The sequence below is a fragment of the Desmodus rotundus genome, chromosome 1, assembly GCF_022682495.2.
Source record: "Desmodus rotundus isolate HL8 chromosome 1, HLdesRot8A.1, whole genome shotgun sequence".
Classification (NCBI taxonomy): domain Eukaryota; kingdom Metazoa; phylum Chordata; class Mammalia; order Chiroptera; family Phyllostomidae; genus Desmodus; species Desmodus rotundus.
The window spans coordinates 47,374,147-47,389,124 of record NC_071387.1 but is presented as its reverse complement, the minus strand read 5'-3'; the positions used below and the strand labels follow the sequence as shown (position 1 = coordinate 47,389,124).

Here is a 14,978-nt window from a genome sequence, read left to right as displayed (position 1 = left end):
GAGGCTAGTATATTTAGTCGTCCAGCATGCAAGAACACAAAATATTGTTTCTTCTCTAATGATTTTAAATGATTAACTCTCTATTCTCATTTTAGAGGGACTCACAGGAGAATAAGTAAATTTATTTGTTCAGTGAACTATGTATATCTGGGAGTCTGTCTATGTTTTTTCCTGCACCAAGGAAAGTTTAGTCATCATTGACTGTCCAAAACATGTGAAAATAAGGGCAGTTTTTAATGTCTGGTCCTGGCCATAGATGCCCAGGATGCAGAGCAAGGGTTCTGGACTCAGATAACCTGGGTGCATGTCCAGACACTATCAATTTCTACCTGTGTGACTCTGACCATGAGACTTAGCTTTTCTGTGTGTTATTTTTCCAAATTATAAAGTGAGTGATACTGATAGTACCTGCCCCACTTTGGTATTATGAGGATTAAATTAATTAATACTTGCACTATTGTAAGTTCCATATTAGTTGTTATTGTTACATGTTAGTGTTACTATTGTTTACCACTATTACTTATATTAATGTAAAGTATTCATTTCACAAATCATGCTGCTGTCAATCTGGATGATTTTATAATTTAGAAGGTATAATGATTAATTTAATGACTGAGTTGATTCATTGCTCTCAGGTAGTCAAGGAAGAAAACGTATGATTCCATAGCTCTACTGGACAGTCACCAGCTGAGAGTTGCTCACAAGCTTTGGGTTTGCAATTAGCTCAATGTGCAGATAACTGAGCACACTGGCATTGTGCCAATCCTGAGGCATGAGCGAGCTGCAGAGTGAAAGGGTGTTTAGCTTCTGTGTAACAAGGAGCCCGAAATGACCACATCTGTTATGCAGAACTAGCTGCATGGTGCAGAGAAGCAATAGTGCTCCTGGGCTTCTGCAGACCTGGATTCCAGTTTCCCTTTGTCTAAACACCAGCAGAGGCATTGCAGTGACCTAGATCTTCATAGCTCTACAGGCTTAAAATTCTACAGTGAGACGATCTCAGGGACATGTTCATGACTTTGGAACCATACTAGCAATGGCCTAAGGCCTGTTCATGGTCTTTGCAAACACTTGGATGCACATGTTGCACCTTTCCTGCTGGTGGTTATGCCCTTGGAGCAAAGAGCATTACACTCTCATTCTCTGAAGAGAAACTTGAATCTCAAGCCCCACTCTCATACTTACTACCTATGTGAAAGGAGCTGAAGAAATCACTCTCTTCCATGAGTTCGCACCAGAGTTCTGCTTAGAGAGGGGACTGCAAGGTATTTTGCAGATACATTGCAGATAACCTTGCAGATGAGCCCTTCAGGGCTGGGGCCAAAATATCAGAGACCAGAGATGAACCTCTGTGTTTAAAAGGAGAAGAAAACTTCATTTTACCCTTAAAGGAGAAGCACAAGGAAGAAGCAAATACTGGAAGAAGGTAGGGGAGGGGAAGCCTGTGGGACAGTGTGACACTGAGGGAGTCACGGGTGAAGGACCTGCAGAAAGCATCCTGTATGAAACAAGTATATCAAAAAAAGGTATATCAACATTGGAGATGCCTGCTATTCGGTTAGAAGTGTTCACATTATTCAGAAATGAACTCTCTTCCAGCCCTACCTATGTTTTTAGAAAAATCTACTATGTCCATTAAATTCTTTATGTTACATGAATTTTATTTTTGTTTTCAAACTGGAAGGGTCGAGTTTTACATTTTGACTTCTATAGCGAGGAGCAGAAATAACATATATGAATCAGGAGGCAGGGATGACAGGGAAAATTTGAGAATTTTAGGAATTTGTGGAACTCCTGGGGATAATGTAGGATCTGCATTTCTGTGGATTATCGAGAGTCCACATTAATGAAATTTCAGGGGTCAGGAGGCCGCGGCTTACGTCTGGGCTGTTTGTGTGACTTTGGCTAGTGGTTGATTAGGCCAGGACTCCGTTTCCTTCAATCAATGGATATTTTTGAAAATTCCAAGTCAGAAATTTTTTTGGGGTGTTGGAATACAAAGGCAAAAAGACATAATCCTTTTCCTCTGGAAACTTCCTAATTGGAAGGTAAAGTTTGTAACCAGGGTGTTAATAGTTCCGAGCTTGCCTGAATATTTTTGGTTTATTGCCGTTGTTTGGGCTTAATTATCAACACTTCCCACTTTCATGCCTAAGAAAGTCCTAATTTAGAGGTAAATTAGCTGGTAACCATTGCGTAGAGTTGTAAAGATTAAAAAATGATTAAAATTTATGTGAAAATGCTCTGTGAATTGTAAAACATTATACAGATGAAGAGATTAAGATATTTAAGTTTTTTATTGCATTTTGTTGTTAGAGACAAATACAAATGTCTAAAATTGCTATCTACTTTGGTTTCTCTTATTGCTTTGAGATCTACTTGGATTTGTAAGAATATAAACTTGCCAGAAAATTAATTTCATTTTAAGGCATCTTAGCATGTTCACAACCATTTTCAAGATTAAACTCCCTTTTGTGGTCTGTTTGGATCCTTTCATGTATCCTTGAAATTTATTCTTTGTAGTTGTTGTTTTTAAATCTATGGGTCCTTTCAAATTTAACATTATATGATTCTGATGGGTTTTGGACATGGGGGACATGCCAGATCTTTAAGAATTTTTAAAGCCTATTTTAGAAAGGAATGGGTATAAAAGTACTACGTGTTAAGTATTTGTCATAGAGAAGGCACATTGTTTTCCCTCAAAGATCTTTTTCTTTAACTCTCTCATGTGTACCTTATATCAACCACCCAAGAGAGGTATGATTTCTCTTTGCCCAGGGAGGGGGCCTGAGGCTTACAGAGGTTAACTAACCTGCCTGGTTAATGCCATAGCCAGTAAAGCACTAGGATTTAAAGATATAGCTAATCGCATCCTAAAGCTTTTTGATCATTTATTGATGAATGCCATAAATAGTTATTGAATACCAACTATGTTCCAGGTGCTATGTACAAAAGGTGTGTCTAGGAGGTATCCAGCCATGCAATATAAAAAATAGAGACATTTATGGAAGAAGATACAAGAAACGCTGTACATAGGAAAATGACACCTCTGTCCCCTTCAGAGTAGGCATCTTGGAACTTCTCCCAATTGCCATCAGCTGCCCTGTTGCATTTTCTTGAATCTCATTGATGGTCTGGAATCTCTTCCCTTTCAAAGGTGATTTTAGTTTTGGGAAAAGCCAGAAGTCACAGGGCACCAGACCTGGGCTGTAGGGGGGTCAGTCACCTGGGTGACTTGATGTTTTGCCAAAAATCTCTGCATGAGATGTGATGCGTGAGCGGGCACATTGTTGTGATGAAGCTGCCAATCACCAGTTGCCCGTAGCTGTGGCCTTCTGAATCATCTGAATAATTTCCATGGAGGAATGTTCAAGCTTAATGCAAAATTTGATGCAGGATTAAATGTGGGAGGTGGGGGTGGGTGGGGCGGGGTAGAGTGGTGGGAGGAAAATGGGGACAACTATAGTTGAACAACAATAAAAATAACTTGATGCAGATTTGTTTCTCTGCTTGCTCAGTCATTGTGAATGTGATGTCATCCGGTACACAAGCTCCCTCAACAGCATCTACAGCCCCCACTGACTAGGGCAGTGAAGTTCTCATTGTAATGCATGTGCATTCCAGTCCATTCTCCTTGGCTGCTAGGTTGTGTTGATGTTGTGCAAATCATTCTCGTTACATTAACAATGGTTGGACTTTTTCCAGATAGACCTCGCTTGTGAATGGTAGTGAGTACATCATCATCAGCCAGACCATCACTTATTAATGAGATTTTTCCAGACCTGAATAACTGCTGAAGTTCGGTCAATCTATTCTGCGACATTGAAGTTAAAGACTTGACTAAAAGAATAAACTGAACCATCAGGAACCAAGTATGTTTGGAAGAGCCTGATTTAAAAGTCAGAGGACACACGGAGAACTGAAAGTGGCCTTATGCAGAGAAGGGCTTAATAAATACTTCAGTAAAGAATCTACATTGTAAAAATTACCAGGTGAGTTTCATCTCCAACTGAAATTTTCACTATTCTCCCACAGTTTACCATATCCCCTTTTCAATCTAAAATAAAGTGAATATGCCACATATTTTTGATTTTGTAGATCTCCTTTGGACAAAATTTCATGTACTTCCACTTGTATAATATTTAATTACTATGATAACTTTGTGTCTCATTAGTGATGAAGGTATTAACATGCATGTCTCCTTTTTTGGCCTTAAAAAAGCTATCCAAACAGTTCCAGGTTAAAAAAAGCTATTAAAAAGAAAGCAATCATGCATGTGTTGTATTAAGCTGCCTACACACGGGAAAGAAGGATGTGCAAGACAACACCTAATTAGAAATACTTTCTTATTTTCAAAGCAGTGTCGTGATTGATTTCAATAAAACCTATTCATCAGCCATCGGAGTATAAGCAAGGTGGCTTCTCAGTAAACACTCCAGGACGCTAGCTGCCTGTGAGACTTACCTGGTGCGTAGAATTACTGGACATAAACTACTTTAGAATATGCTCCAAAATGTAGCTTTGCTGGGGATTAATTAAGCCATTTAAAAATAAAATGAGTTATTTAGCAAAGTAGTACTCCAGTACTAGTTTGTGATAATTGCATTTTTTAGTTAATAGAGTCAGAGGGGCATGCATTGAGATGTAGTTTCAAATTATTAAAATATATTGTATTTTTTAAAAAAAGATTTTATCTACTTTTATTTCAAGTTTAGTTTTTTTTTTTATAGCTGCTCATTTTCCCTAACCCTTCCCCTAGTGTTCTTTTTTTTTAATTTTTTATTGTTATTCAATTACAGTTGTGTGCCTTTTCTCCCCAGCCCTCCACCCCACCCCAGCCAAACCCCCCTCCCTCCCCCCCGTCCCCCTCATATGATCTCACCATTAACTGGAACATAATAAATAGAAGAAAAAAGGAAACAAAATATAACCAGAGACATTGAAGTTAAGAACAATCTAACAATGGGCAGGGGGGCGTGGGGAGGGGACAGTGAGGAGAGGGGATTACAAGAACTACTTTAAAGGACACATGGATCAAGTTTAGTTTTTTAAAAAATATAATTTTAAGAGAAATGGCTTAGAGCATGGTGATTTTCATTGTTTTGCACAATATAATCTAATCAATGGCATTCTTGAAATTTTTCTAAAGTTAGAACATATTGGCTATTTTTTTGGCTTTTGACATTTTATTTTTCAATTACAGTTTATATTCAATATTACTTTGTAGTAGTTTCAAGTTGGCATTTGAATTTTATTTCAAACTTTTTTCTTTATGGTTTGAACAGACTTACAAAAGCATATCTTAAAAAGAAGTTGTCTTCCCCTACTAAAGAAGCTAAAAGTAATTAATTAGTTTATTAGTTATTGATTAGCATAATTATGTCTGAAGAACTAAAATGTGTGAAATAAAATAGTAGAAACTAGGTAATTTTCTCTGAGGTGACTTTAACTCCATAGGGAAATTGAATCTTCTACAATTTATTTTCTGTTAACTCTGCATTCATATATCTCTTGCTGAGATTCTCTAATGGTATTTCCAATCATTTTTTAGATCAATAGTAGTCAGCTATTATACATGTTTATGTGATTTATGTAGCTACTTTATGTTAAATACTGCCTGTGCATGTTATAGTAGTTTGACTATACATGTACTTGAGCTTTACAGTTAATTACACAAGATGCTTCCTCCTCTTCTATCTGATTTTCTTATTTTTAACCTAATACTTTTCTTACTCTGTTCAAGGACCCCACCCAAGAAGCCACATTACATTTGGTCACCGTCTCTCCTTAGGCTGTGACTATTTCTCAGACTTTTCCTAGTTTTTGATGACCTGGATAGTTTTGTGTAGAAACATATTATTTGCGCTCTCTTTTAGCTCTTTTAAATTGCTTTCCAGAAAAAAGTAAGCAGTAAAGTTTACCCTCTCCCCATGCTGCTGGTCACTTACTTGCCAATGAAGATTAAACCCAAAGGAAAAAGTTCCTCATTTAGGGAGGACAGTGATCATCTCCTATTGCACTTGAGTGCATGTGTATCGGTATGAGAGTGTGCACCCACACGATTCGACTTCCAAGGTGCATAAGAATAAATGAAGAGAAAATTGGGAACAATCTTATCCATAGAAAGCATCAAGCACCACTTACAATAACTTCTGCTATGAGCAGATGTTATCTGGCGTTATTGAGCCTGGAGGTGAGAGGTTTATGCTGCCGTGTGAGACACACAGATAGTATGAGGTGCCTGGGAGAGCGTGTTGGTAGGCATCCAATAGCTTAAGATAAGTCTGGGGTCTTTTCCAGTGGCAGTTTTCTCTGGTTGCTATGACTTAGGCAGGGCCTGGCTGAGGGATGGAAGCAGGCAGAGGAACAAGGTGACCTCCCTAGATTCTTGAGCACTTTTCCAGTAGAACCTCTTAAGGTGTCAGACCTCTGCTGAGTAGGTTAGTAGCCTGAGTTAGCACAGAAGAATATAGGACTCCCAATTAAGTTTGAATTTCAGATAAAAAATAATGAACAATATTTTTAGTATAAGTATGTCCCATGCAATATTTGGGCCTTGCTTATCCTGAAAATTTGTTGTTTATCTGAACATTCAATGTCCTGTGTTTTCCCTGGCGACTCTACTCTGTGCCAGTCCCTGGGGTCCTCCTGGATGTGCGGTGGTGGTGGGGGGAGAACAGAAGAGGTGGAGAAGGGTGTAGCCTCCAGCCTCAGACCCCCACTCTTGGAGAGTGGTTACCTTAATGTGGACGGCAAATGTGACATCACCTGTTCCCCAAAGCTACTCAGGTCAGCATTTGAAGACACAAATGATTCCTAGATCTTTGTAACAGCATTAATGGACTTCTTCTTCTCTTCAGTTTTGAACAGATACCCAGTAAGTCTGTATCATATAAACAGTATCCTTGAATACTAACAGATCCAGAGGAAAATAAAACCCCACGGGATGAGAAACAGGAGACGGCAAAGGTGTATTTTCCCCACAGCCACCTGGTTTCCTCTCTGTCCGCCTTCCACTCCCCACAGGCTCTGGAAATATGGACCAACTAGGGGTTAGTCTCACAGCTCTCTCCTCCCCCTCTTATCTAACTTTTAATTTTCTCAGATGATGGAGAGAACTAATAATGTACTATACGAAGATTCCTCATGCATAGATAATTGAAAACTAAGTATGATTGTAGAAAAATTAAGTGTAAACAATATTACCTGCTCAGGCATATAAAAATACATAGGAAGAATAATTTAATAACTTAAAGAATTTGAAACAGATGTAAGTATGCTCTTGGCCTCTAAGGTAGAGTCAGCAAAAGTATATGCTTGGAATACTTCACAAACCAACTGGGTCAAAATCGGAGAGCGGTTAAAAGCCTTCATGAAATAGAGTTGACACATCATAATTTTTTAATGGCATAAATTCCAATTAGCATCAACTGTTGCATAAATAAGGTTCATTATAATGATTAAAATGTTAATTTTTTAGAGCAATCATAATTTCCTTTAATCTCCTGTAGCAGTGTTTTTTAAACTTCAGGCTGTGATCCATTAGTAGGTCATGAAATCAATTTAGTGGGCTATAATCAGCGTTAAAGAGAATAGAAAATACCCCTTTCATTACCTACAGTCAATGGAAACATTACTTCATGTACCGTAATTTCAGTTTTCTGAACACATATGTATAACTAATTGCTTATAATATAAAATACATTTCATATGATCTGTTATGAACCGTCAGGAGACAACTATATTACAAAAATATTTTAAGACTGATCAGAGGAGAAGCACAGTTTTAAGTCACAAATTAGTGAAAGAAGAAGAAAATGTTTTCAATAGAAGATAATATGATGCTTAATATGTTTTAACTAATAAAGAGGTCACTTTTCCATTTGCTGTGAGTTTGGTTCAAGTGGTATGGTGCTCCACTTAGCACCAATGGGCATGCCGGGCTGGTACATGTAAGTGAGGCCTATGGGGTCAGGCTGTCTGGCGTGGGCGTGTGACCTAATTGTTGAATTTCCTTGTCTATAAATTGGGCCTCGTCATAAACTGGTCATCACACAGTTGTGTGGATTAAGTGAATTTATACATAGAATGCACCTAATAGAGTGTTGGGCACTTAGCAAGTCCTCAATAAGTGTTAGTTATCAGCTTTATTACATTTTCTTATTTTTATGTAAGGATTCAAACTTTTAATTTTGTGTGATAAATGGAGAAGGAGACCCAGGGTTTGCTTTGTGGTTCAGCCCACGCAGGTCCCTTAATTCTTTTGCATGTATGTGTTTCTTAGTCTGTTGGAACCGAACGCTTTAGCGCAGAGATTCTCAACCTGGGTGGGACACATCACACGCTTCCTAGGGTTGTGAACTTCCTGAAATGTGATCAGAATTGTGAAAAAGTGTGCATATCTAATTTGGGGAGTAGACGGAGAAGATCTGCTTCTATGGTCAAAGGGGTCACGAGGTACACTAAGAGTTCGACATACTTGGAAGTCCAGGCTTACTAATTAGGAATGGTAACCTCGAGCAAGTTACTTAACCTCTTATAGCTCACTGGCCCCATCTGTAAATGGGAATTAAAAACAGCTTCTACATGATATAGTTGTTGCAACAATTAATGTTTACAGTATTTGTAAAAAGCTTAGCCATTAGCATAGTGACTGCCATATGATAGGTAGTCGAGAAAATATTAACAGTGGAAGAAGAGTAGGTAGATGGGAAAATAGAATACAGTGGCTGCCATTCTGAGTTTTAATTTTGGAATCTATCACTGAATCATTAAGTCATCCATTCATCCATTCATTCCTTCATTTGTTCACCAGAATTGGTTGAACACATGCTGTGTGGTGTAGATTACGTGAGATGCTGAGAGAGCCGTCATGGACAAGACGCCTTCTCTGCCCTCACAGAGCTTGTCATCTAAGGAGGCTTACACACAGGGAGTGGCCAGCCGTGTGACAAGTGCTGCAGCAGGTGAAGTGTGGGGCTCGGGGGGAATGTGGGAGACTCTCTAACCCAGAACCACATTCGAAATGTGGGGCTCGGGGGGAATGTGGGAGACTCTCTAACCCAGAACCACATTCGAAACGTCTGTGGTTTTGCTTCATCTTGTAGCTCCGGGTTTCATTTCAGTCCTAAACAGAGGCAACTTCTTTCTGTTCACTTTCATACTGAACATCATTATCCAAATGCAAAATGCCTACTAAGGGGCGTTAGGGCAGGATTTGATCTGTAGAGGTTGGAGAAAAACGATCTTCTCTGGCACCTGGCTGCAAGCATGAGGACGTGCAGTGAGATCTCTTTATAATGTTGGGACTGGAAACAGGACAAACACCAACAGCCCCCTTACACAGGAAAACCATTCACTCCAGGCATTTCTGTTTTCACCTCACTTTGAAGAAACTTAGAGTTAAATTTAATGCTTAATTATAACAAGTACAGTAGCCTACTTTTTTGGTTTCTTTCTCTATTGCTCTAAATGGTTTTGATTTTCCATGTTAATATATTATGATACCTCTATGTCTAGCTATCTATTGTCTATGCTATATTAAGTGAATTTTGAAAGTAGATAGGGCAATAATTATTAAATAACCTCAGGAACTTAGTGTGTTACACATTACATTAGTCTTTGTATATTTTTATGATTCAGTGGACATGACTAAATTGTAAAATATCTAAATTTTATGAAATCGAGTCATTCTGTAACAGCTCCATTATAGAAGAATTGAATAGCCGGAGTATGTCTTACAGGAGAGGTCCCTGTGTTGTCCACAATTGGCCGTGTAATGGTATCATTTCGAATTATATCCACTATTAGAGACACAGGTTGCTGTGTTAATCCACTTAGGTTACGTTTGCACTTTCTGGACCCACAGACTCTCTTACCTTTGAGCAAAGCTGTCAGGATAGCTAAATCTATGTCCTGGTGTCCTTCCGATCCCATCCGAAACACCGTAATCTGCAATTTGAGACACGGCCATTAGCAATGCACTTTGCCCCCAAGAGAAATTAAATCAATGAGACCATATCTGAACAGACCATTTTAATATCTGGAAGGTAGATTCTTAACCACGGGAAAAGCATACATAGCAAGAATTCAATTAGATGGCCCTGCAGTTCATTAAGAGGGAAATGCCCCAGCAGCCCCCCGACAGAAACCATCTTGGATAATTGCACTGATTATGGTTTCAATGAGGAGAAACCGGAAACCAAGGAAAATGTCCTCTTCTAACATTTCAGTTTGTAAATTAAAACTTGCTGGATTTACAGACATGTGTAAACCACAATGTAAACTACGAGATGAGAAACTAGGTGTTTAAAAATCGCTAGTTAGTAGTATGCCCTTCAGTAAATGGCTCCATTAGGTGTGTGCGTGTGTGTGGGGGTGCAATTTAGCCGTCCCTACACTTACTCCTCGGCAATAGTTACTCAAGGTTTTCAACATTCTGATGCTTCTAGATCCTCCAGTCCTCTCAATAACCTTGAAACCTCTTGAGAATAATTTATCAGTACATCTAGGGGAGAAAAGTATTCTCTGGGGAATAATTAATACACGTTGGATTAATACAAAGTCCCAAAACAGTGCTTAAGAACAATAAAGATTTTTTTCTAAGCCAGAGGGAAGCTACTTAAGGAAGCCGAAAGATTAAAAAAAAATTCTACATTGAACTGCTATTGTGTTCAACTGCTTTAGGCTTTGAGTTTCCCTGTCTATAAATGGGAACAGTAGTACTTGCCTATTCCCAACTACATAGAAAGTGGACTGTATACAATTTGCTAATGTATAATTCTAAGCCTTGCTACTATGGTGGAGAGCACGGACACAGACCACAGACTGTTAAACTATCAGTTGCCTTAGGAGTTTCCTGGTCCACTACTCAGAGGCAGAGACCCAGTGCTTACGGGCAACTACTGGTTAGAAGGACAGCTGTGACTGGAATCCAGTAGATCTCACCTTTTGTCTTGTGCCTTAAACATTGGGAAGAAGTGAGGAGAAGAACATATGGGCTCTTGTGGGATGCCGAATTCTTTTGTATCAGTTTATGTCCTCAGATGAGTATAAAGCAGAGATTGCAAGAGGAAATGCCTTCACAGGCATTTGAGCTAAAAAATGTAAAAAATGTAAGAACCAGACAAAATTCATCTGTGTACTGTGTTTGGCTCAAGAGTCACAGTTGTGGCCCCTGGTAAGGACCATCATCGGGTGGAGTTAAATCTGCTTCTGCCCAACCATAAGTTTGGCCCAAGTACCACTGGGACACTGCCCCAAATAGCTCTCGATGCCCCCACAGAATTCACCTGGGAAACAAGAGGCAGCTTTTATCTGCTCTGCACTCACGGGAAGAAAGTTTGGGTTCACTGGATTAAGAGCCAGGGGGTAGAAGTGGGATTTTGGCTAACTCTTTAACTCTCTAAACTGGGCTGGCTGTAGTCTGAAGGACATTATTGTATAGCAGGCTGAAGCATCAGGATAACATCTGAGCTCGCGTTTTAGAAGAATTCAGAAATTAGGCATTAAATGGAATTCCTCAAACATAGGACCTAAGTGTTCTGCAGGTTGGTAAATTTTCATTGTCTAATTAGAGGCTACATTTCAGATGCAAATTCTCCTGAGGCAGCAAATACATAAATCAGATTTACCCTACAATGTGAGATTACCAGGCTTTCCTGGAGACTGACTTGAGGAGAGGTAAAGAGGGTGTATAATGCAGGCTTTCTAAAAGATTTTAGGGTGGGAAAGTGGAGACCTGGGTGCATGTGCTGTTGTCTGTCAAAGAGCCTGAAAAGGGATTGTATGGACTCTAGAAAGAGGGAAAGGAAGCACCAGAAACAGGCTGGAGGATGCAAAGATAAAATTTATTTCATAATTTTGCTTTGAACTGACCTGAGATATTACATGTTCATCACTACTGTAAAGCTTTTTAATTTGAAATTTAAAGATTGAAATTTCAAATTAAAAAAAAAAAACACTAAACAAGAAAACCAGAGTTTTCTCCTACCAATCCCCAGTGTTGGCAGAGATGCAGCAAATCAGGCGGGAATGTGAATCAAAATAGTAGTTTTAAAGTATGAGAGGTTGATACAAAATTCCTTGGTTTTGATTTGTTATTCTTTAATAGCACTGGATTTATTTGCTGATATTTTATTTGGGATCTTTGCAGCTATGTTTGTAAGTGAGGCTGGTACATGTCACAGACTTGACTGGTTTTGGTACCGGAGCCGCACTAATTTTCACTATGAATTGGGAAGCTTCATTTAGTTCAGTTCTGGGATAGTTTATATAACAAAGAATCTCGCTTCTGGCACATTTAGTAGGACAGTTATAAACTAGCACTGATGCATTTTTAGAGATAGATAGTCGATCTTTTTAATAAGTTTTTCAAGTTATTGATCAGTTTAGATTTTCTGCCTCTCCTTGGCTCAATTTCATATGTTTTCCTGGATAAGCAAACATTTTATGTAGATTTTCAAATTTATTGATATATAGTTGTAGTTAGAATTCTCTTACTATTTAAATAATCTCCTCTATATTTAGAGTTATATGGCAATTATCTATTCCTCTTGATTTTTAACAAATTTTTATACTCACCTGAATACACGTTTTCATTGCTTTTAGAGAGAAAGGAAGGGAGAGAGTGAAACATCAATGTGACAGAGAAACACTGGTCAGTTACCTTCTGTCTGAGCCTGGACCAGGGATGGTAAGCGCCCAGACCGGGGATGAAACCCACTCCCTAGGCACGTGCCCTAAGTGGGAATTGAACCTGCAACCTTTCGATTATGGAATGATGCTCCAACCAACTGAGCCACATGGGCCAGGGCCACTCCTCTTTATTTTTCACTTGATCAAAATCATGGTAATTTCAAAGAATCAGGTTTTCATTTTATTGCTCAATATTATATTTACAATTTAAATATTATTCTCTGTTTTTATTATTATCCATTCAGTTCTTCTAATTTGCTGCCTTAGCCATTCTTTTCTTAGAAATTTGAGTTGACTTTTTAGCAAATTTATTTTTATTCTTTGTAAATATATATATTTAATTTTATTTTTTGTTTTTTATTCTTTCTTGTTTTCTAACACATGCACTTAAGATTCTATATCTCACATGATTTTACATGCTTTATACCATTTTCATTCATTTTAGATATATGCAGTTTATTTTCTCTTAAAATATTAGAATGTGTACGTATATTTGTAACGTTCTGCAAATGTGCTATTTTGTTTGAAGAAAATATACAATCTCAATATTCATGGATTATACTTACTAACTTTTTATTTAAATACTCTACACATTTACTTATTTCTTATCTCTAATAGGCATGTTAAAAATCTCCTATTAAGATTATACACTTCACTACTATTCCTTGAAAGTAAACAGTCTTTGCTTTGTATGTTTTGAAGCTTTTAAAGAATGTATAAAGGTTCATGGCAGTCTCTTCTTGGTGGATGATACTTTCTACCAGCATATAATATCCCCCTTTCCTATTTAATGCTGTTGCTTTGTATTATATCTTATTTTACAGTATCATTGTAATTGTCACACATTCTTCTATGGGGGGTTAGGATTTGTTTGGTACATTATTGCATTTGGGTATTTGTCCCTTTTCTGTTGTCATTTTGTTTCAGGTTCCTATCTTGGAAGCAGCACTGCTAGATTAAAAAAAACTAAATCAGAATATCTATCTCTTAAAGGCAGAAAAGAATCTAGTTACATTTAATATGATTATTGATTTTTTGTCTTATTCTTCCATATTATTTTATGTTTTCTATTTTCATATATTTTTTATCATTTCCCTTCTACACCTTCCTTTTCCTTTAAAACATTGTATTTGCATAGATAAAATCCCAATAGTATAAAGAGATACACAGTGAAATTACGTGCCACTTCTGTCTTTAATTTTGTAGCGAGCACCCTTCACAAAGCCAACCAGCAGACACGTGGGACTGAACGAATCATGGACTTACCACTTCTAAAGTCTAGCAAGTCTTATAGTTGGACAAGATGAGGGTATAGAAAAAGAATTGGGAAAATTAAACTGACCCCCTTTCAAGGTCTATGAATTAGCTTAATTTGTGATTTATGTTTATGTCACAGTGAGCAATGAATCTGTGAAAAGAGGCATGGAGATTTAAGTGAACTTTTGAAAATGAAAATAACCATTATATTAAACCAAAAAACATCTATAAGCCATATTTCAGCTCATTCTTTCAGAAACAGAAGGGAATATTCCACAACCAGTTACTGGTGTGTTAGATGTGTAAGAGATGATATTTGAGTTTGACAAATGGCTTGTAACACACCTGAGAACTTTAGACAAATAGCATAGCTACACAATGGATAATCAGTAAAGTCCTATTAATTTTTGTTTTAGAAATTTATAAAAGTCCACTTATAATGTTAACCAAAGGCTTAAAGACATTATACAGGGTGGGGCAAAAGTAGGTTTATACTTGTGAGTATGTAAAACAGAGAGTCTATTCTTGGATTAGTATTTATTAATTATTGTATTAGTTTTCATACAAACAATTGGAACTTTCTTAAGAGAAACATCTCTAAAATGTATTTACTCATTCAGTTTCTTTGAAAAACCTAGAGGCGTTTCCTGAGGATCAGCCTGAGGAGCAGGAGGGGAGGGGGAGAAGTAGACCCATAGGTAATTTAGTCACCACAGTGCGATGACTTTGCAAAATCACTAGCTTAGCAGAATGCTTCTCAGGTGAATTATTAATATTCAGGATAATTTGAAACAATTGAATGATTAATATAAAATGTAAAAATCCATGTTTATAGAGATATAGACTGATACAAGACCCTGGAAGGGATCTAAACAGGAATCCTGGATGGTCATACAAAAGGCCTTTAAATAGACATGGGCCTCGTTTGTTAGTTTGGCACAAGAAAAGTCACTGTACGGGGAAGAGAACGATGCAACCTGGTGAATAGAATACTATGCACTCAGAACACACTGTATTTGATTCCA

The 14,978-nt window shown here is 37.7% G+C and overlaps 1 protein-coding gene across 15 annotated transcripts in view; it reads right to left on the bottom strand.

The window, feature by feature from the left end:
- Positions 1-14,978, bottom strand: part of TRPM3 (transient receptor potential cation channel subfamily M member 3) — a 495,102-nt gene that overhangs the window by 122,736 nt on the left and 357,388 nt on the right. For all 15 annotated transcript variants that reach the window (XM_053923808.2, XM_053923764.2, XM_053923757.2 and 12 more), the window contains one exon: positions 9,879-9,951. In XM_053923808.2, coding sequence (XP_053779783.1) covers positions 9,879-9,951 — 73 coding nt within the window. The remainder of the gene's footprint in view (positions 1-9,878; positions 9,952-14,978) is intronic.